The sequence below is a fragment of the Lepidochelys olivacea genome (assembly GCF_965140295.1).
Source record: "Lepidochelys olivacea isolate rLepOli2 genome assembly, chromosome: 26".
NCBI lineage: Eukaryota > Metazoa > Chordata > Testudines > Cheloniidae > Lepidochelys > Lepidochelys olivacea.
In genome coordinates, this window is record NC_140436.1 from 300,399 (window position 1) to 322,488 (window position 22,090).

Here is a 22,090-nt window from a genome sequence, read left to right on the forward strand (position 1 = left end):
GCTGACAAATCAGCCTGCAAGGGGGACACTGGGCCTTGAGATATTTCTCCTCTTCATTTAACAGCGAAGAGCCTGACTGGGTCTGTGCCCCCCGAGGGGAGTCTGGGGGGAGGGGCCACCTGGGTTTGAGTCTGGTCCTGGGCCCAGCTGCAGTGTGGGCCTCTTTGGGGAGGAGCCTGACTGGGCCTGGGTGGGGTTGGGGGGAATCTTTTCGGGGAGGGGCCCAACTGGGCCGGGCCCCAGGGGCAGGAGGTCTTTGCGGGAGCACGAGGAGCCCCTCTCGCTCCCATTTTGCCACACAAGGACCAGGCACAACAGCTGAAGAGTGCCTGAAGAGTGAGGCCTCCTTGGGCTCATGAGGTGACAGTCCTGCCCCAGGTGCAGGAGGTACCGTGGCCCTGTAGAGCCAGACAGATCAGGGAGAGCATGCTCCACCTTCCCAGCATCTCCCAAAAGGGCAGGGCCAGTGCCAGAGTCTGTGCACTGCCGTTAGCTGGTGCATTCTCTGTCTCTACCTGGGGCCTCACTAGATGCCAGCCTAGGCTTGGCTCCATGGGAGTCTTGACATCTGCTTTTGGGGCAGGCCAGGAGCACGGGTGGTTTGTCGTTTTTATTCCAGCAGTGCCGTAGGCCCAACAAGGCACCATGTGGCACTAATGCACAGGGAAACGTGGCTCCAGCCTGGAGGAACCTACAATTTAAATATGGTCTAAATATGGTTTAAAAATAGTCTTTGCAACTGACCTCACATGCCCCCTTGTGCCCTGCCCCTACTCCCCCTTTCCATCAGCACTAGCGAGGGTGTTGATCCCTGTTGCCTCCCTCTTCCCCACCGTATGCACCCAAGCTGCTGCTCTCAATCCCCCAGCCCGGGTCACTAACGGGTGCAGTTAACTGTTCCACTGACATCATGGTTCTGAGAGTGTGGGCTCCTCCGGCTGCTGGTTCCACTGCTCTCTCTCTGGCTCCCCCAGGGGAGCAGGCGTCTGAAGGAGAGCGCTGTGCAGCGCGAAAGCTCCTCTCCCCACCAGTAGAGGTGGGTGCAGTGACAGAAGTAGGTAGGGTTCTGATGACGCTGCTGGTCAGGGGACAGCTCCTTGACCTGCGCCCCTTGCTCAGCTGGTGGTGTGTGGGGTGGTGCCCTGCGAGCTGTGGCTGTGTTCCTGGAACTTCTCAGTCAGGCTTCCAGCTGCTCCAGTGCTTCTTTCTCCCCTTTCCATGCCTGTTCTTCCCATTGATTTTTATTACCCTTTGCCTTTCAGTACATTAGCTCATATTGGCTTATAGGCCTCATCCCATGTGTACCCGCGTGTTAGGCCCTTACACGCGCGTGTGTGTGAGGTTCCCCTTGTCTGGCTCTATTTTAACTCTCTTTTAATTTGTTTAATTCTTTCCTGTTTTCTATTTTGGTTAATGTTTTATTCTCCCTTGGACAGTGCGATGGAAGCTGAGCATCGAAGGAAGAGGTGGCCAGTGGCCTCTACAGGTGAGACACTGGAGAGAGGGCAGAGGTGCACGCATATAGGAGCTGCTATCCCAGTCAGACCAGGGATGCATCCAGGCTGGTCTTGTTTCTAACTGTGGCGAGGAGCAGGTGCAAGATGCCCCATGCTCTGAATGCTGGTGGAACCTGCCCATACAGTCAGTAACCCCACTTAGTGGCTTAATCCTGCCCTGAAACAAGAGGCGTTTTATCTGTTCTATAAAATATCCCGTTATGTCCCCCCAGGTGATCTCATTGTCCATGTGAACATCCAATCTGCTCTTGAACCTACAGAGCTCTGGCCTCCATGGTATTTTCTGGCAATGAGATCCACAGAGTAACTGCTGAGTTTAAAATGCTTCCTTTCATCTGTTTTAAATGTGCTGCCTTCAAAGTTCAGTGTTAAGTGCATTAGCTGTCCCTGTTATTCGTCTATCATGAGAGGGTGAATAAGACCTTCCCTGTCCCAGTGCCTATTCTCTGTACCTCTGTCACATTGATGCACCAAACAGCCCCACTCGTCTCAGGCTGGGCTGAGAGGCAGGGTTTGATGTTAGCTATACAGAGCTGGTTGCTGGTGCCGGAGGCATGCATAAAGCTGCCAAGGCAGAGAGTGAAGAGGGAAGGGCCTCTGACTGAGTGGAGAGGCCCTCAGGAAGAAGACAGCATGGTGGGGGTGAGAATCAGGAGCTCTTGGAGTCATGGGAATTGGGGAAGAGACCTGTCAGCACTGAATGTAGCAGGGGGAGTGGGAAGGACAGGGCTGGAGAAGAAGCTGTTGGGCTGTGCTGGGAGAAGGTGTCTGGCACCTTAGGTAGGCAGTAGGATGGCAAGAACAGGAAGAGAGGGAGGCTAAGTAGCTGTCTCTAACAGGCCAATGGGCAGAGAGGCAAGCGGGTGATGGGGTGGGGGCAGTATGAAGGGGCAGGGAGCCGAGAGCCAGAGGCTGGTGGGACACAGAAGAGATAGAGGCAGGTTCACAGGAGCTGAGACCTGGGCAGAGGTGGGGGCTGGGAAGGTGTAAGGGAGCTCCAGGTTCTTAGCACCTCTCGGGTCATGCCGGGTTGCTATAGCACTAATTGCAATGCCGGGAGCATTCTGGATCCTGCAGCATGAGCATGGTGAGACTGCTGAGAGGGGAGCAGAGCAGCGGACTGGCTGAGGAGCAGGGTGGCTTTCCCATACAAACATCTCTTGTGACACAGACTGAGGAAGCAAGTTCTGGTGCCCCAGGGGCCAGGTGCAAGAGCCACCAGAGGCCAGCAGACTTACAAAACGCAAACATAAAAAGTGTTTAAGGACATTTCCAGTCTCAGCAAACAGCTTGTGACCAGGGTTGTTCTCAGCTCTCCTGCTGCAACTTTCTCTGAGACTCTGCCATCTCGCTGTGGCAGAAGCATCAAGCTGAGCCTGGCTTGGCTTTGCTCCCATTCTCACAGTTGTACAGAGCCTGCAGCAGGTATCTGGTGCTGCGGGCCTCCTTTCCGTTCTGTCCCAAGTTAAGGGGTGAGGATGCTCTTCTTCCCCCATGCCAGGAGAGAACATTGGGCTTTTCTTCTGGAGCAGCCCAAGGAGCATATCACAAGGCAGGGGAGCCAGCTCTGCAGCTGTTGGGATGTGATGAGTGTGCATAATGAGCCAGCCCCAGGAGAGGCTGTGAGCGCGCCCGGCCTGCCTGCTTCTGCCTCATTCATCATTTGCTGGTTATTTGCCAGTTAAGGAAAAACGTAGGACAAGCGCTACAGAGAACAAATCTTGAGTTTCAGCCTTCTGACCTCAGCAGTTTGAGCCCTGACTCCTGCTGAGTCTCCAGAATTCTATTTCTGTCCTTGTCCAGTCACAACCCCCCACGGCCCCGATTTACCCGGCCACCTCTGAACGTGCAAGGAGCCCAGCCCCAATGCACTCGTGCCAGCGTTCAGAGGTTTCCATCTGAACTGGCCTCAGGTGGCTTTCTCTTTCTGTTATTGTGGAATGATGCATTGTGGGACTGTTCTGTAACCAATGCAACCCTCTGAATTGCTGCTTGCATTTGATGGGGAGAGGGACTGTGGAAGCCCAGGATGGGAACTGCAATTCAGCCTTGCAAGTGCCTCACTGGGGCCATTTGTCCTCTTTCAGCGATGCTGCTAACATCCGCCTGCTCAGGGAGTCCTGTCCTGGACTCTGTATAGGCTAATGGCAGCTGCAGCAGGAGATGGGAGCAAGTGAGAATGCAGCTAACTGGTGCAGCTGCTGCTCCAGCTTCATGCTGCAGGGCCTAGGGGATGGTGAGTGTTGCAGAGACAATTTCACTCTTTCTCTCTCATTTAAACAGTTACCAGGAAGCGGCCGCTGCTAATGCAGGGTCAGTGCCAGAGCCCATTTGCAGCACACACTTAGGCTCTGAATCAGTCTGGGGTTAATCAGCTCTGCTTTGCCTTCTTCAGAAGGACCCTAAATCATCCTTTGCAGCATCCTGCTCCTGCAGCTGCTAGTAGCTACAGTCACATGCAGATGCTTCCCCTTTCTGAGCCTGAGCCCTGCATAGGTAATTTCACTGTGGGCTGGTGCTATGGAGGCTCCACTCTACCCACCCTGGTGAATTGGTTCCTGGCTTGCAGAGGCCAGGACTGCTCCAGGGGCAGTGGCTGTGAGGTTGTGGACCTCACAGCCGATGAAGTGAGCTGTAGCTCACGAAAGCTCATGCTCAAATAAATTGGTTAGTCACTAAGGTGCCACAAGTCCTCCTTTTCTTTTTGTGAATACAGACTAACACGGCTGTTACTCTGAAACCTGTTGTGGACACTGTGACCCGTGCCCTGATGGTAGGGAAAGGCGCCAGGCAGCACCCAGGTGTGGAGGGAGGGTTAGCCAGGGGGGCAGTGGGCTCCAGGGACGAGGTTTCCTGGTTGGGCAGAGGCCTGTCATTTGTCTGTGAAGTGCCCAAGTGTAATGAGGAGACAGGTGCAGGGACTGCAGGTCTTGATCCCTCTTCTCTCGGTGCAGTACACGCAGACCCCATGGTTCAGAGCATTCCACAGTGCCCCTCTGCACCCCAGAGCATGGGAAAGGGACATGTGAATGGGCATAGGCTACATGGGGAGCAGCCAGGAGGGGGAACTGCTTCTGAAGAGTGGAGCCCAGGCCTACTGGATAAAGGGGCTCGAATCCAGGAGTTGCAGTGAAGTATCTGTACCAGGAAGGGTTAATCTGTCACTTTCACCGTGGTTAGTGAGCAGGGTCCCTGTAAAGCCCCTGCTGGGGGGGCAAAGATGGAAGCTGGCCCCCCGGTTTAATCGCACATGCAGGGTCTGCCTGTTGGTGGTGTAGGACTGAGATCAGGTCTCGATTTCCCTGCTGGAGTCCTTCAGGGGCAGTTCACGCAGAGAGGAGATAGACAAAGGCTTCTCCCCTGTGTGTTGGGAATGCTGGGGCCTAGATTCCAGCCTCCTGAGGTGATGTCACATGCACTTCCAGCCCCTAGGGCACTGCCCAGCCAGCCAGTCTCATGAAAACACAAGAAATTAGCTTTGAGGCAGCAAAGAACAACATTTCTCCTGCTTGGAGCTCACCTTTTAACCTGTCTCTGTTTGGGGTTTCTGGGGCCCAGGGCTTCTCCTTTGGGGAGTGTCTCAGAACTGCCCATAACTAGATTGGCCCGGCCCTTAGCACAAATAGCCATCTCCCTGCAGCCACTGTCTTTATTGTCAGGTTTCAGAGTAACAGCCGTGTTAGTCTGTATTCGCAAAAAGAAAAGGAGTACTTGTGGCACCTTAGAGACTAACCAATTTATTAGAGCATAAGCTTTCGTGAGCTACAGCTCACTTCATCAGATGTATCAGATGCATCAGAAGTGAGCTGTAGCTCACGAAAGCTTATGCTCTAATAAATTGGTTAGTCTCTAAGGTGCCACAAGTACTCTTTGTCTTTATTGTGGTTCTGTTTAATCTTTTAAGATACTGCGTTGGTTCTGTGGCAAGAAAAGCCTGAACAGAGATGTCCCAGGTGTCCGCTCCAGGACCTCAGACCCAGCATTGCTAACCCCCAGCATTCACAAATTGTAAGTCAGTCCCCAAAAGCACAAGATTGACTTAAAAATCACAAACTTTGTTTTTAATAGTAATAACTATGGGGTTTTTTTCCTTTGCCTTCCGGTTCCTGAGCCCTTTGGTTGTACTTGCTTCCTGTGTGTAAGCTTTCCTCTGCAACCATGAGATCTAGACACCTACTCTGTTTGAAATGATAGCCAACTGTTTAGTACAAGCCCCTGATTCCAGGAACTTGGGCTTTATACCTGAAATCATGAGAAGTCTCAAGAGCTCCCACTAGCTCCTGCTGCCTTTATGCCCCATCCATCATCTATGACATCAGGATGACATTGTCCTGTGACCATTGACATCACCAGAAGGTGTGAAATGTCACAACGTCCTTAGTGCCACAGAGCGGCGATAGCTCGGGGGACCCACAGCTGGGAAGGCAAAGGTCTGCAGGTGAACTGGCTTCGCTGCCAATCTGGCAGCAGAGACATAAGCAGAGGGGCACCGAGCCCATTCATTGTAGTTTGCTGCCATGCTGAGGGCCCCTGTGGCTGAGACCCCTCAGCTGGCCCTGCTGGTGCAACCTCGTCCCTTAGACAAAAGCGTGATTTCTTTGTGTCGCGGTGGGGTTCCTAGGTGGTCAGACAGCTCCATGGAGGGGTTTCAGACCTCGGTCATTACAGCTGCTGAGGACTAGCTTTAGAAGTGTGTGCCAATGCTGTGTCTTATTTCTGCATGGCCCCTGGCCTAACTGACTGGGGTAGAATCCAACAGTGCTGCCATGGAACGGAGAACACAGCTCTTGGGAAATCACAGCTCTCCTCTTTCCCGTATCTCTTTTCCCCAAGCCTGGCCCCTTGTGTCCTTCCTGGTCCCCTTCTCGCTCCATCCCAGCATTCTGGGAGGCACAGGGACTCCCTGTGATGGGCCTCAGACCTGCTCTGCGGGTGTGGAGTGGGGAATATTGCTTTGGAGAGCGTCTCTAACTAGCCTAGCAATGGGGAGTGGGTCTGTGCAGCAGCATTAGCTGAGGACTGAAGGCTGATTCCAGCAGCTCCCTGTAGAGCACAGGCTGTGGTTTCACCCCCGAGCTCTGTGGCTCATGTAGGAATAAGGGAAGATGCTGCCTGTTACTTAAGAGTGTGTGGAAGGAACAAATCTTCAGAAAAATTCTCTGAATGCTTCCTGGCCCATCATGGAGAAATCAATCCCTGCCTTTTAGTGTCATGGGGCAGGGCCTGTGAGGGTCTGTCTACACTGCAATTAAAAATCCATGACTGGCCTGTGCCAGCTGGCTCGGGCTACAGGGCTATTTCATCGTAGTGTAGACCTTCGGGCTTGGGCTGTAGCCCTGGCTCTGGGACCATCCCACCTCACAGGATCCTAGAAACCTGGGCTACAGCCTGAGCCCGAACATCTACACCACAATTAAACAGCCTCTTAGCCTGAGCCTGTTAGACCTAGCCAGCTGGCACAGGCCAGCCATGGGTATTAAACTGCAGTGTAGACATACCCTGAGTGCCATGGCCAGGGCCTGCATCTTGCTCTGGACACTGCAATAGGAATAACATCTCTCTCCCATCTGGTGATTTACACAGCTACAAAGGCTCACAATGCAAAATGCTCAGAGATTACCGTATAATATGGGACAGAGATGCTACAAGTGAGATCAATGCAGGCAGCCACTCACTAGCATTCTGTAATGTCTCAACATATTCTTATAACTCTAATCACTATTTTAACAATAGTAACACCCAGGTGAGCCAGACGGATTCCAGCCATGTATTTGTCAGTGTTCCATTGAGGCACAGGGACCTTGGCATAAACTGGCACCTGCCAGCATCGCACATCGCATGGGGTAGGAGCCCCCCTATTTCTAGGAAGGAAGAGAGAACCAGGTTGGGGGCTGGGCACTGCCTTACAACTGGACACAGCATGTGTCACTGCTGGCCATTCCCACCTCTAGGATAACAGCCTTCTGCTGCTGCAGTGCTAATTAATTTAGTTGGTCTTGTAGCTCAAGCAGTAGAAGTTTGTGCTGCAGTACTGAAAGTTTAGTATTCAAACCCTGCTGATGATGCGTGACTGGGGGTGGTTATGACTGTACATAATAGAATTTCATTTAAAAAACCTTGGAAATTACATACAAGACATATATTAAAAGAAAGTTGTTTCAGATTGCAAAATCAAGCATGCAAAAATTAGGAAATACCAGATACACAGTTATCCAAGACAACTTAATTCAACCTCCATGTGCATATGTATTATGATGCAGTCTTTAATTACGTGATCATATACTGTTTTTTCCCACAGGATCTCTGCCTCATTCAATGTATAGGATGAACGCACAAGGGGCAGAGTTAAGGTTGCCTGGCAACACTGCATCTGGAGTTTCCTAACTTTCAAGTGCTTGACTTTGCAGCCTTCATTAACTTTTATGTTGTATGCAATGTACATACTGCTTTGTGTTGCTATAGAAGGAGTCACAGCTTTATCTAGATTTAAGTGTATCTTTTATCCTTGTGAGCACTGCGCAAATGACACAAGCTGTTCTCCGGAAGCTCCATACACTGATAGCCACATTCCTGTTCTTCACAATCTAGAAGTGCCCTTAAAAGTTCCACTTAACTCATACTGTCAACCCCCCTGCATTCTGAGAACCCTTGAGGCAGGGTCCCTCTTTCTGCTTTTATCCCACCGCCATGTGTGGAGGGGAAGAATCAGCTGGACCTGAAAGTGAAGAGAAATTCGCAGAAGATGCAGCTCCATGCAGGACAATCTATTCTGCCAAGGCATTAAGTTCCCCACAGAAGGCTGAGCCGATGCAGTTTGAATCTCAGTATCATTCTGCAGACTCCCAGATTCACTTCCTGCCAGCATGAGCAAGCTGTGAGTAACTGACAGAAATAACCTCTGAGAAACAGCCAGTAACCCAAACTTACCAAGGGCCTTGGCAGGGAAAGGTACCTCTCCAAACACTTGAACTGTTTCCCTTCTTAGTGTTGTTTGTGTCTAGGGTAGGGTGAGACTGTTCCTCTCAGAATGGGCAATGAGTGATGGGGAAGGTATGCGGGCAGTGTAATTGTGTATGACGGTGGCAGGTTTGTGCAGTGTTGGGGAGAGCTGTATGCACTGAGACCAGGGTATGCAGTGCTGGCGTGTCTGACTACCATTGAAGCGTGCATTGCTATATGCAATGTCACCACCATGTTCCTAACCCAAGAGGCTGCCCCAAAAGGTCCATCCCAGGTTTTACATTGATCCTTGCACAGGCTGGGGCAGGACTTTGGGAGGTCAGTCAGTGCACTCTAGATACCCATGCAGTGCAGAGACCATCTGGAAAACTCCTAGCTATGCATCTTTCCATTCCATCAACTCTTCCATAACCATGTGATAGTGAACAGAGGCAGGCAGGCAGGCAGACGAGAACAGGAGGGGAGGTGGTAGTGTTGGAGCGGCCCGGGGTGCAGAGGCCAGGAGTGGGGTGGGTGGCACATGAATGATGGGGAGATAGAGGGAGCGGGAGGCAATGGGGGAACCGGCAGAGAGGCAAGGGGGAGCTGATGGGGAAGCTTTGAGTAGGGGAGTGACGGGTGATTGGGAGCAGAGGTGTCCGCGAGACACTCTCTCTGTTAAGAAGTGAGTCCAGACTGTGGAAAAGTTTGCAAGGCCTTGAGTTAAGGGGCTCCCAGGTCCTGGGGCTGATTGGCTTGGTGACCCATCTCCCTACATGGGGATGCTTGCAGCTGCGAGCTTTGGCAGGTGAGCAGAGGTGAAAACTGCACACGGAACATTTTCCCTAGAGTCATGGTGGATTCTCTCTCACTGACCATTTTGAAGTCACAAGTGGATGTTTATCTCAAAGGTCTGCTGCAGGAATTATTATGGGGCAGTTCTCTGGCCTGCGTTGTGCGGGAGGTCCGACTAGCTGGTCACAGTGGTCCCTCCTGGCCTTGGAATCTATGAATGGTACGAATGGTGTGACCCATTTGGTGCTCACCCAGGGATCCCAGAAAGCTCCCAGCGGCACTCATTGCCAGGGCTCGTGCTCTGCTGGGTGGCACCTGGCAGGGCAGGAGCCAGCCAGGGACTGCAGTTTACTTTTCTGAGGCTGTGTAGCCAAAGACAGATAGAAACCATGGTTTCTCTCTTCCATTCACAGTCAAGATCCCTCCCCTCCCCTTGCTGCTCAAGAAGGATGCTGCTGAGCCGTACTCTGCTCTGGTACTTGGCACATCCCTTGCAGTCTCTTCTATTTTCCAAGCAGAGATGCTGCCTGTCTCCTGAGCGTGTGCAGTGATTTCCCCGTCGCTCTCCTTGAAAAGAGCTAGAATGTAACCTAGAGAGTGAGCGATGCTGCTGCTGCACGCAGAGTGACTTAGAGGGAGAGAATGGGAGAGATGGGAAAATGTGCCTGCATCAGCAGCATTGCAGTGGTAAAGCCATTGACTGGCTATATGCATGTTAGTGCTTGCAATGCACTGCTCCAGGGAGCCGAGGAGTCAAGATGAAACGCACCAGCCTCCTCTTCTCACTGCCTTTTTATTGTCATCATGCATTAATTGCTGAGAGTTATTTTCCTTCCGGTAGCCAGCTGCCTGCATCTCCCCTGGTGCTGCAGGAGAGACAGTGAGCGGGAGAGAGCGCACCACCGTCCAGGTCTCCTGTCCCACAAGGAGGACTCTGAATGATGTGCCAGGATAGTCAGGCTCTGCTGCAATGGTGCACAGAACCTCTGGAGCAGCTGGATTTAGGATTATTAATGCTTCATAAAGGTGCCCTGGACTTCATCTAGCAACTAGCTGGAGGCATCAGCTGCCCTTTCAGGTTTGCAGTCTGCTCTTCATCGTCCCGTCATTACTGGTGTTTTCATCTGGGTCATCAGCATTCCAGCCAGGTGAAGGGACTTTCTCTGTCCGGGAGTGGAGGGTGTCTGGCAGGAAGGGCTGGTGTGAACTCTGGGGAGGATTCCAGCTGTGACCCACCATGGCTCAGGCAGCCAAGCAGCTGAAGAAGATTAAAGATATCGAGGCTCAGGCTCTGCAGGAGCAAAAGGAGAAGGAAGAATCCAACCGCAAGCGCAGGAATCGCTCCCGGGACCGGAAGAAAAAGGTGAGTGGGGCTGGGGTAGGCAGCTCTCTGCACAGATCCCTGTGTTGTCAGCAGCGGGAGCCGTTTGCCAAGACACAGAGCAACTTTCAAGGGCAGGTATTTGCTGTTTGCCCTGAGAATTCAGGGGATTTACATTCGGTTTCATTCCAAGCCAAGGCTTTCATGATATGCCAGTGACAGATTTGATCTCCAGGGCAGAAACTCTGGCTTGTAGCTTCATGCAGGCACCTGAAAACTGCCATCTGTTGGCAGAACAGAGGGGGCTGGAGACGCGCACCCCCTCCCAATGTAAGCCTTATATGTATAACCTGCCAACTCCCACCTTCCCCCCGCTCTCCGGGTGCTGCCAGCACTCTGCAACCAGACAGAAACAAAAGGGGGCCCATGGCTAAAACGAGGAGAAAAGGATGGGGAGGGATGGTGACACGTCTGACTGGGTTCCTTCTCACATCACCCGAGGGGCGGGAGGGGGAATTCCACCCCAAGGGTCCATCATCCGCTGGCCACAGGCACAGTGGGGTGCATGGGGCCATAGATCAGTGCAGACTGTCTAGCTTTGCCTCCACCAGGCATGCCCGGAAGCCCCGGAGATGTGCCTGGATACAGCTTCTCTTTGAAAAGTTGCCTGCCTGAATCTGCTTGCTGCCTGCCTCCTGTGGGAGAGGGAATGTGGCCCGAGCACTATGCTGCCCCTTGGAAGTATATTTAAATGGGACACCTTGGGGGCTCCACAGAGCTTTTAAAGCAGGGCCCTGGGGTGTCCACCCTGCACAACCGCAGAGAGCAGCAGTGAGGAGAGAGGTAAACTGAGGCGGGAAATCCTAGGGAGAGTTCCTGTGCCATGAGGTCAGGGCTCAGAGACATCCCTGTGCCCCCCTTGTGAGGAGCCATAGCTAGCAGCTTGTCAATAATTGCTCCCAGAAAGGCAGCAGTTCCTGACAGTTTTCCTGCTGAGATGAAAGGGGCAGCCTGGGCTAGCCTGGGCTAACCTGCTCTCCCCTGCGCTGCTGCTTGACTTCAAAGGCCTTCCAGCTGGGCAGCCTCCATCCCACTCTGTATGAGCAGCATGTTGTTGCCTAGGGGCTAGCACAGGCTGCTGGGAATTGGGACTCCTGGGTTCTGCTTCTGCATCTGCCACTGACTCACTTGTGGCTTCCCCTGTGCGTTGCCCATTATAAGGGGCAGGTCGCTCGGCCCTGCCGGATGGATTCAGCAGGGGCTGCTCAGGTTGGTAAAATGCCTGGGGCTCCTCAGGTGCCAGCTGAGGGCAAAGCACCCTTCTTGTTGAGAGACACAAGCTGCCCCGGCTGCAGGGAGAGGTGGTGGTAGTGGGGTGAGAAGCTGGAGCAGGTCGCTAGATAAACACAAGCAAGGTGTAGGCAGAGAGCTCTGCTCCATGGGCAGGTCAGATCCTGTGGCTCCAAAAGAGCCTTGTAATGGGCTGCTTGAGACCTGCACAGCCTGGGAAGCAGCGAGCAGGGTCCCCTCGGAGAAAGCAGCAGAGCCCTGGTACTGGAGCATCATGGGAGAGGCTCCCTGCAGCAGCTGGCATTGCCCAGGCAGTTAAAGGGCTCTCCAGGCACCTCTCTGTAGGCAGTAGTTCTCGTGCATGCCTGTCGGGCGGGTGGGAACAGGTTGGCCTGTGGATCTGTGATTACAGTCCTGTGCTAGGCCTCTGAATGGCATCCCTGGTTACCTTCACTAGGTCCCCTTGGAGACCAGGCCAGGTGCAAGGATGTTCTCTGTGCAGGACTTAATGCAAGTCCATCTGCCAAGCAGTGAGTGGCAGCCCTGGGCAGCTGGGAGCACTTAGCTTTTAGGAGGTCAATGGAGGCTTTTATAGCAGACGTGATCTTTGCAGTCTGGAGACCCAAGGGCTCTGTAGTCGGTGGGGGGTGTCTCTCTGGTACTGTGCCCTCTTAAGTGGTAACTGCTTGGTGCATAGACAGGCGGCAGTGCAGTTTACGTTGCCAGAGGGCTGTGAGAGAGGCCTTGGTACAAATGAGAATTGGAGTCAGGTGATTCTGATATAACAGATGTTACAACATCCATCAGCCCCATCACCAGGATTGGGCCTCTTGTAGCAGCAGTGTGAACAAAGACACAGGTCTGGGTGTCTGATTACAGCTCAGTGGAGCTGGGCTGGAGGCTCCTGGGGTCATTCTGGGTTTCTGGTTCATGCTTGGGGTTTTTGCAGTGTCTGTTTGGGTATCAGGTTCCTGCCTTTTGAGTCTGTACTGGGCTTTCTGGGAGTCTTGGATTTCAGCCTATCTCTCTGCAAGGCCACATCGTTGCCATCCTTCAAACTCACTTCTGCAGCCAGGCCTACAAAACGGTTGACAATTGGATGTGCTGTGACCAGTGCCGGTTATGCTGACCAGTATCGTCTCTTGATGTCCCTGTGCTCACCCGTCTGTGTATCCACTTGTCTTTGGGGTGCGGACTGTCTCGTTCTGTGTTTGTAGAGGGCCTAGCAGTGGTGCCTTAGTGTCTTGATACACACATGGTTATTAATGTTAGCATTAGTAATTGAGAGGCAAACTGGAAACACAGGAACTGACGAAGTAGGGCAGACCAATGGTTTGTCTATTTCAGTATCTTGTTCTGACAGCGGCCAGCATCTGATACTTCAGAGGAAGGTGCAGATGTCCCATGAAGAAGTTTCTTCCTAGCCCCTCTCAGAGGTTGCTTTAAGCTCTGGAGCCAGGAGGGTTTTAAATCCTTTAGAATTTCTTTACCTTCTCTGATGTATTGGTGAATATTTTCATTAGCCATATGAGTGTCTAATCCTGTTTGAATCCTGCTAAGTTCTTGGCCTCCCTGATATCCAGTGGCAATGAGTTCCACAAGTCAATCGTGCATTGTCTGAAAAAAGCTTTTCCTTTTCTCAGTACGTTTGTTTCTTCTCAGTTTCATTGTCTATCTCCTTGCTTTTCGTATTATGAGAGAGGGTGAATAGGCGTGCCCAACTGACCTGTTCTATCCCATTCATCATTTTGGGTACCTCTCTTGTGTCACCCCCTTATTCATCTCCTCAAAAGTCCCACCAATTTTTTCAATTTCTTCTCATACCGAAGTCTCTCCAGAACTCTAAAAATGTTATCACCCCGCCTGGATTCCCTCCCCCCCCCGCCCTTCTCTCCACATCCTTTTGGAGTTAGGGTGACCATTTCTGAGCACGTGATGCCTGCAGAGGGTGTACCAGGGATTTATACAATGGCATTCTAACATTCTCACTATTATTTTCTGTCCCATTCTATATACAGCCTGACCACAGCTGTGCACTGAGCAGAGGTTTTAGCTGAGCTGTCTGCTAAACAGCTGGGCTGCTCTGAGAGGGTGATTCCAGAGCTGGTGACTTGGGATTTAGGTTGGTATCTTCCTGGGAGTCTGAGTATGGCCCTGGGAGCTGGGTTTCCAAGCAGCGTGTTCCATTCACACATTTAGCTGACGTGTTGAACCACTAGACATGTTGATGTCCAGCCAAAGTGCCAGTGGCTTTTCTGCCGGGTTTGCTGACAGACAGGTGTGACACAGAGAGACTGTGAGCAAGGGAAGGTACCAATTAAATAATAAAATCAATTAATCTCCATTGGAGAAGTCACCAAGCACGGATTAATCAGGCTGTCTGGGACAGCTTTCTACTGCTCCTGTCGTACCCCAGATCCAGATTTCCGACAATTCTGTATTTGTAAAACTCATGGGGAGGGCTGGAATATCGAGATAAATGTCTGTCAGATCCTGGTGGCTGGGTCCTGTGGGCGTTCTCTGTATTTGGGTGGCGATTGCCATGGGGCAAGGGGTTAACAGGCAGATTTGTGTTCCCAGCTACTCACTCGGTTCTACAGGTGTTTTCAAGGATTCTGCGTGGACCGTGATAGGGGTGAATGGAAAGACCCCTTTCCTTCATTGCATTTTTACTGTGCCCAGCGGGGAGAGATGCCGTGAGAGGTAAACAGCTCTAAATATGAAATCACCACGGCATTTAAGAAGTATGGGATAGCTCTTGTAGATCTCCTGCCTCTGCTAGTGACTCATGGGAAATGGCTCATGACCCAAATGCAGCCTGTTTTAAATCACCCATTTGTAAGAGTGGAATCAATGTAATGTTTTGGGATGGTTGGTGAGTCAGAGTCTGGTATCTGTGGGTTCAGCCCATACCCGTAGTACCGACAGACTGTTATCAGGCAGGCTTGTTATTGTGGCTGTATGTCAAAAAGAGAACGAATGGAGCGGGCCCCCTTTTCAAGGGCACCCCAGAGGTGATGTGGTGCTCAGCAAACTAGGTGCGTAAAAAGGTACAAATGATGTAATATGACTCTGCACTAACTCTTCCAATCAGATTGGGACCCAGATGTGCATGTCAGCCCTTTATCTAATGTGTGTCTCTGTGAATGAGCTGTGATGCGATCAAACACACGACAGGGAGACAGAGGGCCAGCCACGCCTGCACCTCATGCTGATGGATAAATGGTTCTGGGTTTCTTGAACTGAGACTCGTTTTTAAAATATTCCATTTATATTTTTAACAAATTGTTCTCCCCCGTTAAAAGTTCTGGATGCTGCTGACACCAGAGTCCCATATTGCTGTGGGGAGGGAGCCGAGGGCTCAATCCAAAGAGCAAAAAGAAGCGGCTTTGTCTGAAGACGGAGAGTAATTGTGCTGCTGGGCCTGTAAGCTCCTTGGGGCAGGAACCTGCCTTTGATGCAGTTTCCGTGAAGCACCTGGTGCCCTTCTGAGTGATCTAAAATAAATAATAATCATAGCACTTCAAAGTAAGGGCAGCAGTGCCAATAACATGCAGAAAACCCCTGTACTAAGAGAAATCAGGAATAACAGAATTTCCCAGAGAATCTTTATCAATATTTAAATGATCTCCATTATTAGCTGTTGGGAGGTGACCGTAAAAGACCTTCTTCATTCACCCAGTATGTTCAGAGTGAATTTTTGTTTGGTTGAAGTTAACATGTTATCACATCTATTCCCCTTACTATGTTAAAATAAAGTCTACAGAGAATTTAGTGCTGCAAACATGTTTCAAAGATGACTTTCTGCTCAGTAACCACAGAAAATATAGCTAGAAAAAGAAATGACATCCTCAGAGACAAAAATTCTGTTTGAAGTGTCGACATAAAATGTACAAGATCAAAGAAAATATTATTGTTTTAATCACAATATTTAAGAGCGATCCCCTTTGACTCCCAGGTCACCCACATGAGCCTTTCGTTACCAGTCAAGTAACAGTAAGTGTTCAACTAGGTTACTAAGGTCAAGCAGAGGGTGCCGACGGGATTCTGAAATCTCTCTGAATGTGGAACTGACTCAATTTTTTTTCTTAAAGTGGGAAACAAAGATTAGGTTAGCCATTACTGGCCAGTATCCTGCATACACTCTGGTACCAGGCATAAAATATTCTCCTGAGCAAGTTTCAGAGTAACAGCCGTGTTAGTCTGTATTCGCAGTCATGAGCTACAGTGAAGTGAGCTGTAGCTCACGAAAGCTTATGCTCAAATAAATTGGTTAGTCTCTAAGGTGCCACAAGTACTCCTTTTCTTTTTGCGAATACAGACTAACACGGCTGTTACTCTGAAACCTGTCATTAAAAATGTGGGTGCCTAAAACTAGGCCCCTAACTAAGTGGACCGCTTTTTAGAGGTGCTGAGCACTCACAGCTCTCTTGAAGTCTGTGGAACTTCAGTAACATCTGGCTGCATTTTGCCCCGCTTGGCCTAGTTTCTATTTAAGATCCTGTACCTGCAATTCCCTAAGCCCTGTCTCTCCCGTTTGCTTTCAAGTTTGCCCCCAGTTAGCGAGGAGTTGATAGTTAACACAAACAATTCCTCCTTGGTATCTGAGACTCTTCCACCTGTTTTGAAATGGGCAATTCCCAGGAATCGCTGGCAAAGGGAGAGACATACACCACCCTTAGAACATAAAGGGAAGCAGTATGGGCCAGTGGATAGGACATTGCCCTGGGTTCTGTTCCTACATTGGCCACTAACCTGCTGTGTGACCTTGAGCCAGTTACTTCTCCTCTCTGCCTCTTTTTCTCCTCCTGCTCTTTGTCTTATCTACTTAGATGGTAAATTCTTCAGTGCCCATGGATTTGTACAGCCCCCAGCCCAACTGGGTCTCCGTGCGGCTCTCCATGCAAAGGTCAAGGTATTACTAATAAAGCCTCAAAAGAAGCTCACTGCACAAAAATCTACGGAACCCACGCTCCTACTTTTCTGCTTCCAGGATACAAGCAGTGCAGCTTGGGGGCCTGCGGCCGCATTCTAAGCACATGCTATGCTGGCCCCCATATTCTGTGTCATGTCCTTCGTGCAGGCTGCAGCAATAAATGCTTTCAAGAGGTGGCTGATGCAGTTACAACCTGGAAGAAATCGCAGCAGGAGAAACAAAGAGGGACGCAGCAGATAAGGGGGATCAGAGATTGTCAGCTGGGATCTGAAATCGCAGAGATAGAGATAATCTGTTCCATGTGGCAGGAGAAGCCTCTTCCATAACCAAGGATGAGACTCTAGGAAGCAACAGAGCCCCATCTTCGACAAATGAAGTGAAAGGGGCAGAGGGGAGAGAGACTGGGCTGATGGTTTTCCTCATGTGTAGTACCTCTGTTAAAGCCTCCTGAGGTCAAACGGTGAGTGAAGACTCCAGTCTGAGGTGTGAGAGGTAAGTTGAGGTGACGCCAGGGGTGCAGGCAGTAGTTGAGAGCTGTGAGGCCAAGGGGGAGGCAGAGAGGTGCTCATTCTTTGCATATGTAAGAAGCTGCATGGGTGGGCGGGGTTGTCCTTTCTGGCCATCGTATAGCTGTAACAGGAGAAGCCAGACACCCCGACAGGATCACTTGGTGAGTGCACGAGTTGTTGGAGCGTGAAGCTGGTGGCTGGAGCTCTGCCAATAAAATGACATTGAACCTGTTCCTGTGTGTGCCTGGATTGACATCTCCCAGGGCAGTCAGCGTGTGCTGGGGCAGAGAAGGATGTGGAGGAAGCAGCTGCAGTGGCTGAAGCCAGAGGGAATGACTGAGTTGGGGCTGCAGCCTGCTCAGAACACACCCTGCTGTCCCAGAGTGCGGCTGGGCCTTCGACAGTTTACGTGTCCCTCAGTGGATGTTGGGCCTAGTGAAGACAGCCCCTGGGCTGGGTTCTTGCGCCGAGTGGCAGCGGATCCTGCCATGGAGGAGATCTTATTCGCAAGCACCTGGTGCTGATGCCATGTGTGGGGCTGTGATGGTTAGCGGGGCTGCATTCCCTGGTGTGTTTCAGAGAGTGCAGCTGCTTTGCTTCCTTCTCCTCTGCTCCTGCCATGGGGGCCATGGCTGAGATCTTCAGATCTCCCATCGGCTAAACTCCTTCCTGCACTCGCTCTGGGCTGGCACCAATGGGACACCATCAAATGCTGCAGATGGTGAGGCAGGTGAGGTCAGGAGAGGCCTCTCTGATCTGATAATGTAGCAGTGCGGGTGCCAGGGCACTGGGGTTCCTGCCAGCAACCCCCACCGCCACCACACAACAAACGTACTATTCAGGAGCACTCCCCGCAGTGCAGAGCCGGGGCTCAGACTGGGTCCCAGCCCTGGAGTCCCTGTGCCTGGCTCTGCAAAACCACAATGCTCCCTCCATGCACAAGGGCTCTTGTGAACTGCAGCTGGGTGGCGGCTGTGAGGACAGATGCCAACTCTGGCTTTTACCTCTGCTTATGCACTGGAGAGGTAGGAGAGATTTTCCGTTCTCTGCGAAATGCCCCACCCGAAGCAGAAGGCACTCAGGAGGGCAGACTGGAGTGTAGTGGTATTGTTGTCATTTGTTGTATTGCAAGCCCCCATGTGCTAGGTGCTGTACCAGCACAGAGGACAGGATGTGCCCCGCCACTTGCAGGTAGACAAGACCGACATGCACAGCGAATAGTCCAAAGAACTGAACTTCTTACACTTTCTCCTGTTTCCTCCCTCCCTGCCCTTCCCCTCTGTCCAGCTGCCAGTCAAACTCCACCATGCCTGGCCCCATAGGAGAACAATCAGCCTGACTCTGAGCGGGAAACCAGGAAGGACAACCTGCCCCAGGCTCTGCAAGCCTGAGTGGACTGAGCATCACCTGGGGCCAGTCTCTGGCTGCTGCCGGGGTTGGAGGTTTGACGAGGGCCGTGTGTTTCTGAAATGAACAGGAGCTGCCAGGCTGGATCCAAACAGCGGCCCGTCTTCCCAGTTTCCTCACTCTTGTCCGTAGTGGAGGCATTAAAGGACGGTGCAAGAAGCCCTGTGGCAGCCAGTGAATGAAGGAGCCATTGTTCCCTAACCTGGCTTTGTGGATGGTGGAAGTAACCGACTGGCTGGATATTTACTTTTTGCTTCAGCCTTCCTTCTCTGACAGTTGCTGTGAAAAGGCTTTTTCCTGCCAAGACCTGTGCTCAGGGCTCTGTATTTCTCCGCCTGGGAGCAGCTGATGCCCAGGAGGCACTAGACTTTGCTCTTCCTGTGCAGTGCAGTGGCGCGATGTGTCCCAAACAGGTCAAGGTGTCTTTGTGCTGCAGGTTCTAGTGAGGCCAGTCGCCTGCAGCAGGGTGAATGTTCCAGTCCTGGCAGGTAACTGCAAGAGTCGTGGGTTTGTTTTAAGTAGCATTTCCTTTTAAAGGGTTTAAACTACAGTGCTGGGGGGCAAAGCAAGGCACATGCCGTGATCCAAGCCTAGGCGAGCAGGAGCCAAGTGAGATAAGCAGCAGCGTGAGGAGGGAGCGGATGCGGCTTAGTATTCAGCCACTCTGGGGCACCGATGGCATTCACTCACTACTGTGTGGTTGCTCAGCTGCAGATGCTCCAGACAAAGACCCAGTGGAAGGTCTGCTCTTGGTTACCTGGTGAATTAAGCAGCTTCTGCCTCCATCGCTGGAGGAAAGTGAGTCCCACTTGGGGAGCAGCACAGCTCCCTTGATTGTTCTGCTGGCAGCACATACAAGAATAAGGGCTATGGTCCTTGTCTCCTTAGGAATTAGAAACTAGCAAGCACCCAGGAAGATAAGGTGCTGGAGAGGATAGTGGGTCCAGGGCTGCTGGAAAGAGACCCCTGCCTGCACCAAGGCCCAGCACTTCGCCTTCCATTTGCTGGTTCTCTCTACCTTGGCTGTTGGGTTTGGCTGCCTCCTTTGGCGCACTGGGAGCAGCATGTGCCTGCAGCTGAGGTTGAGGCCTTCCTGGCATGCACTTAAGAGCAGCCTGGCTGCTGAAAGCAAGCAGGAAGGGGAATGGGACCAGCTGGCTGCCCCAGGAAGGGCAGGGCTGGGGGCTGCTTCTTGAGACAGCCCCAGTGAGAGCACGGCATGGGCCTGGGAGGTGCTGGGCACAGGCCAGGCTCAGGGCGTGGCTTGAAAAAGGGATAGTTCTGTGATGGGCACCTGCTAGTGTGATGCGAGGAGGGGATTGAGCTGGGTGCTCTGGGCTCGGTGCATTCCCAGAAAGGCTCCCGGTTTGAGCTCTGTGTGAGTGCGACGTGATGAGTGTTGGGGATGTGGCAAGCTCTGTATCACAGAGGCGCCTGGTAACCTCTGAGGGCAGGATGAGGTGTCTGCCACGATGCTCCTGTGGAAAGGTGGGGTTGGGGGAGATGTGGCACTCACTAGCACAGAGTCCAAAACCTGCCAGACCAGATCCTGCTCAGACTGTGTGCGGAATAAGGTCATGTGTAAGCTTGGATAGAGCCCAGGCATTAGCTGGATTCTCAAAAGGACTTTGCAAACTAAGGGGCTGTGTTAAGAAATCCTTAATCATTTCTGGCTAACCTAGGTGTGAGCACCAGCACCAAGCAGTGCAACTGCTGCTAGCATCACGCAGTCCCTGGAGGAGTGAGCGCTGGGCTGCAGGTGACTGACCGTGGCTTCAGCCACGGAGTGTTGGTGAACGGGGTGAGGGGAGGCGAGCCGTAGTGCGTGTGTGTGTGTGCTGCAGCGGGATGAGCTTGCTGCTATGCAGAGGTGGAGGGGTTGCGGGGAGAAGCAAGCCCTTTTCTCAGATGGACAGGCATGCAAAGGAGTAATGCAAGGTGATGGTAACACTCCAGGCTGCTCTCTCACACTTCTGGGTGAAGCGAGTCCCATCGGGATTCCTGAGGATGACACAGGCTGGTGCACAGCAGGAAGGGTCAGCCCCTCTGACTGGGGAGGCTCAATAAATATGCAGTCTGCGTTTCAGGCTGGGCTGGGGAGTGAAGGGGCTCTGTGTTCTGTGGGGAATGAGGACTTGCTGTGATGCAGTTTATCTGCCGAGTCCTGTACAAATGAAGACGCTGTCAGGAGTAAAGCTAGCACCGGTGCTCAGTTTTATTACCTTCCACTGCAGGCTGGGGCCTATAAAGGGTCCCTGCCCCCCCAAGCCAGCTGGTCTCCAGCTCTGTCTCTGAGATGCAGGACTTGCAGGAGGAGACTCATTCAAACTCACCCTCAACTAAACTGTTTTTCTGATTTCACACACTGCTGTTCACAGTCACCCTCTGGCCATTTCATTAGGCTGCAATGCTGGTTATAATGGAAGCATCTGGGCTCCCAAGGTCTGTATTATATCCAGTGACTGCATTAAGTATGGGGGGTGGGGGATGGATGGCCAAGAACGGGATGGCATCAGTGTGTGCAGGATGGGAGAGCAGTGTAGAAACTAGACCATGCTCGGTCCTCCTCGGCAGCCGTTTTGGTTAAGGAGGCTCGTAGGTATTCAGGACCCATGCTTGGTGCTGTGAGTATTGCGTTGTGCATGGGACACTGGCCTCTTTCAGAGACTCCATTTGTTCAGAAGATTAACACAGCTTCTGGACAATTATGTAGTAACAAAACCTCACTGCTGTTTGCCTGCTTTCTCCTCCATCCTTGCCCTGCTCTTCACAGCGTGGGTGGTGCCTGGGAAGTGCCCGTTAGAGCCATCACCGCTCTCACAATGCAAACTACATGTGTAATGGCTGTGTTTTACTTAGGAGCGCAGTCTCTTTCCTTGTAACCAGTTGTCTGCAAATGCTGAGGTCTGTTCTAAGTGGAGAGCAGCTTGTCCCGTGCTTCACTCGCCAAGCATTTGAGAGCAGTAAAGGACTGCTTTGAGCAGGGGGTTGGACTAGATGACCTCCTGAGGTCCCTTCCAACCCTGATATTCTAGGATTCTATGAAAGGACTAGGAGCCTGCTCCGTTGTCCTTTCCTGACATTTCCAGTCGGAAGTGAGCCAGAGTGCACAGGATTGCATGGGGGGCTGGAGGAGAGAGAGGAACCAGCTAGTAGGTAAAACCCGAGCAGAAAATAGGTGTCTGACTGGGAGGGATGTTGGCTCACACCTGACCCCCACCCTGTGGGACTTAGCCAGTGTTTGGGAGGAGGGGGCCCAAGGAGGGGTAGTGATGCCAATCTGCATTGCTGCTATGCAGGCTGTTAAATTATTCAGGTAATAATGGGCTCCAGTATGCGCCTGGTGAGCCTGCCAGAGATGAGGGGATTGGACAGC

At 52.0% G+C, this 22,090-nt stretch overlaps 1 protein-coding gene across 2 annotated transcripts in view; it reads left to right on the forward strand.

Moving 5' to 3' along the window:
• ANK1 (ankyrin 1) overlaps positions 1-22,090 on the forward strand; it is a 129,714-nt gene that overhangs the window by 4,157 nt on the left and 103,467 nt on the right. The window contains exon 1 of one of the 2 annotated variants that reach the window (XM_084615182.1): positions 10,159-10,614. The exons of the other annotated variant lie outside the window; for it this stretch is intronic. Within the exon in view, the coding sequence (XP_084471308.1) occupies positions 10,489-10,614 (126 nt within the window). The 5' untranslated portion in view covers positions 10,159-10,488. Of the gene's footprint in view, positions 1-10,158; positions 10,615-22,090 lie in introns of those variants that run through there. 2 annotated transcript variants of the gene reach the window in all.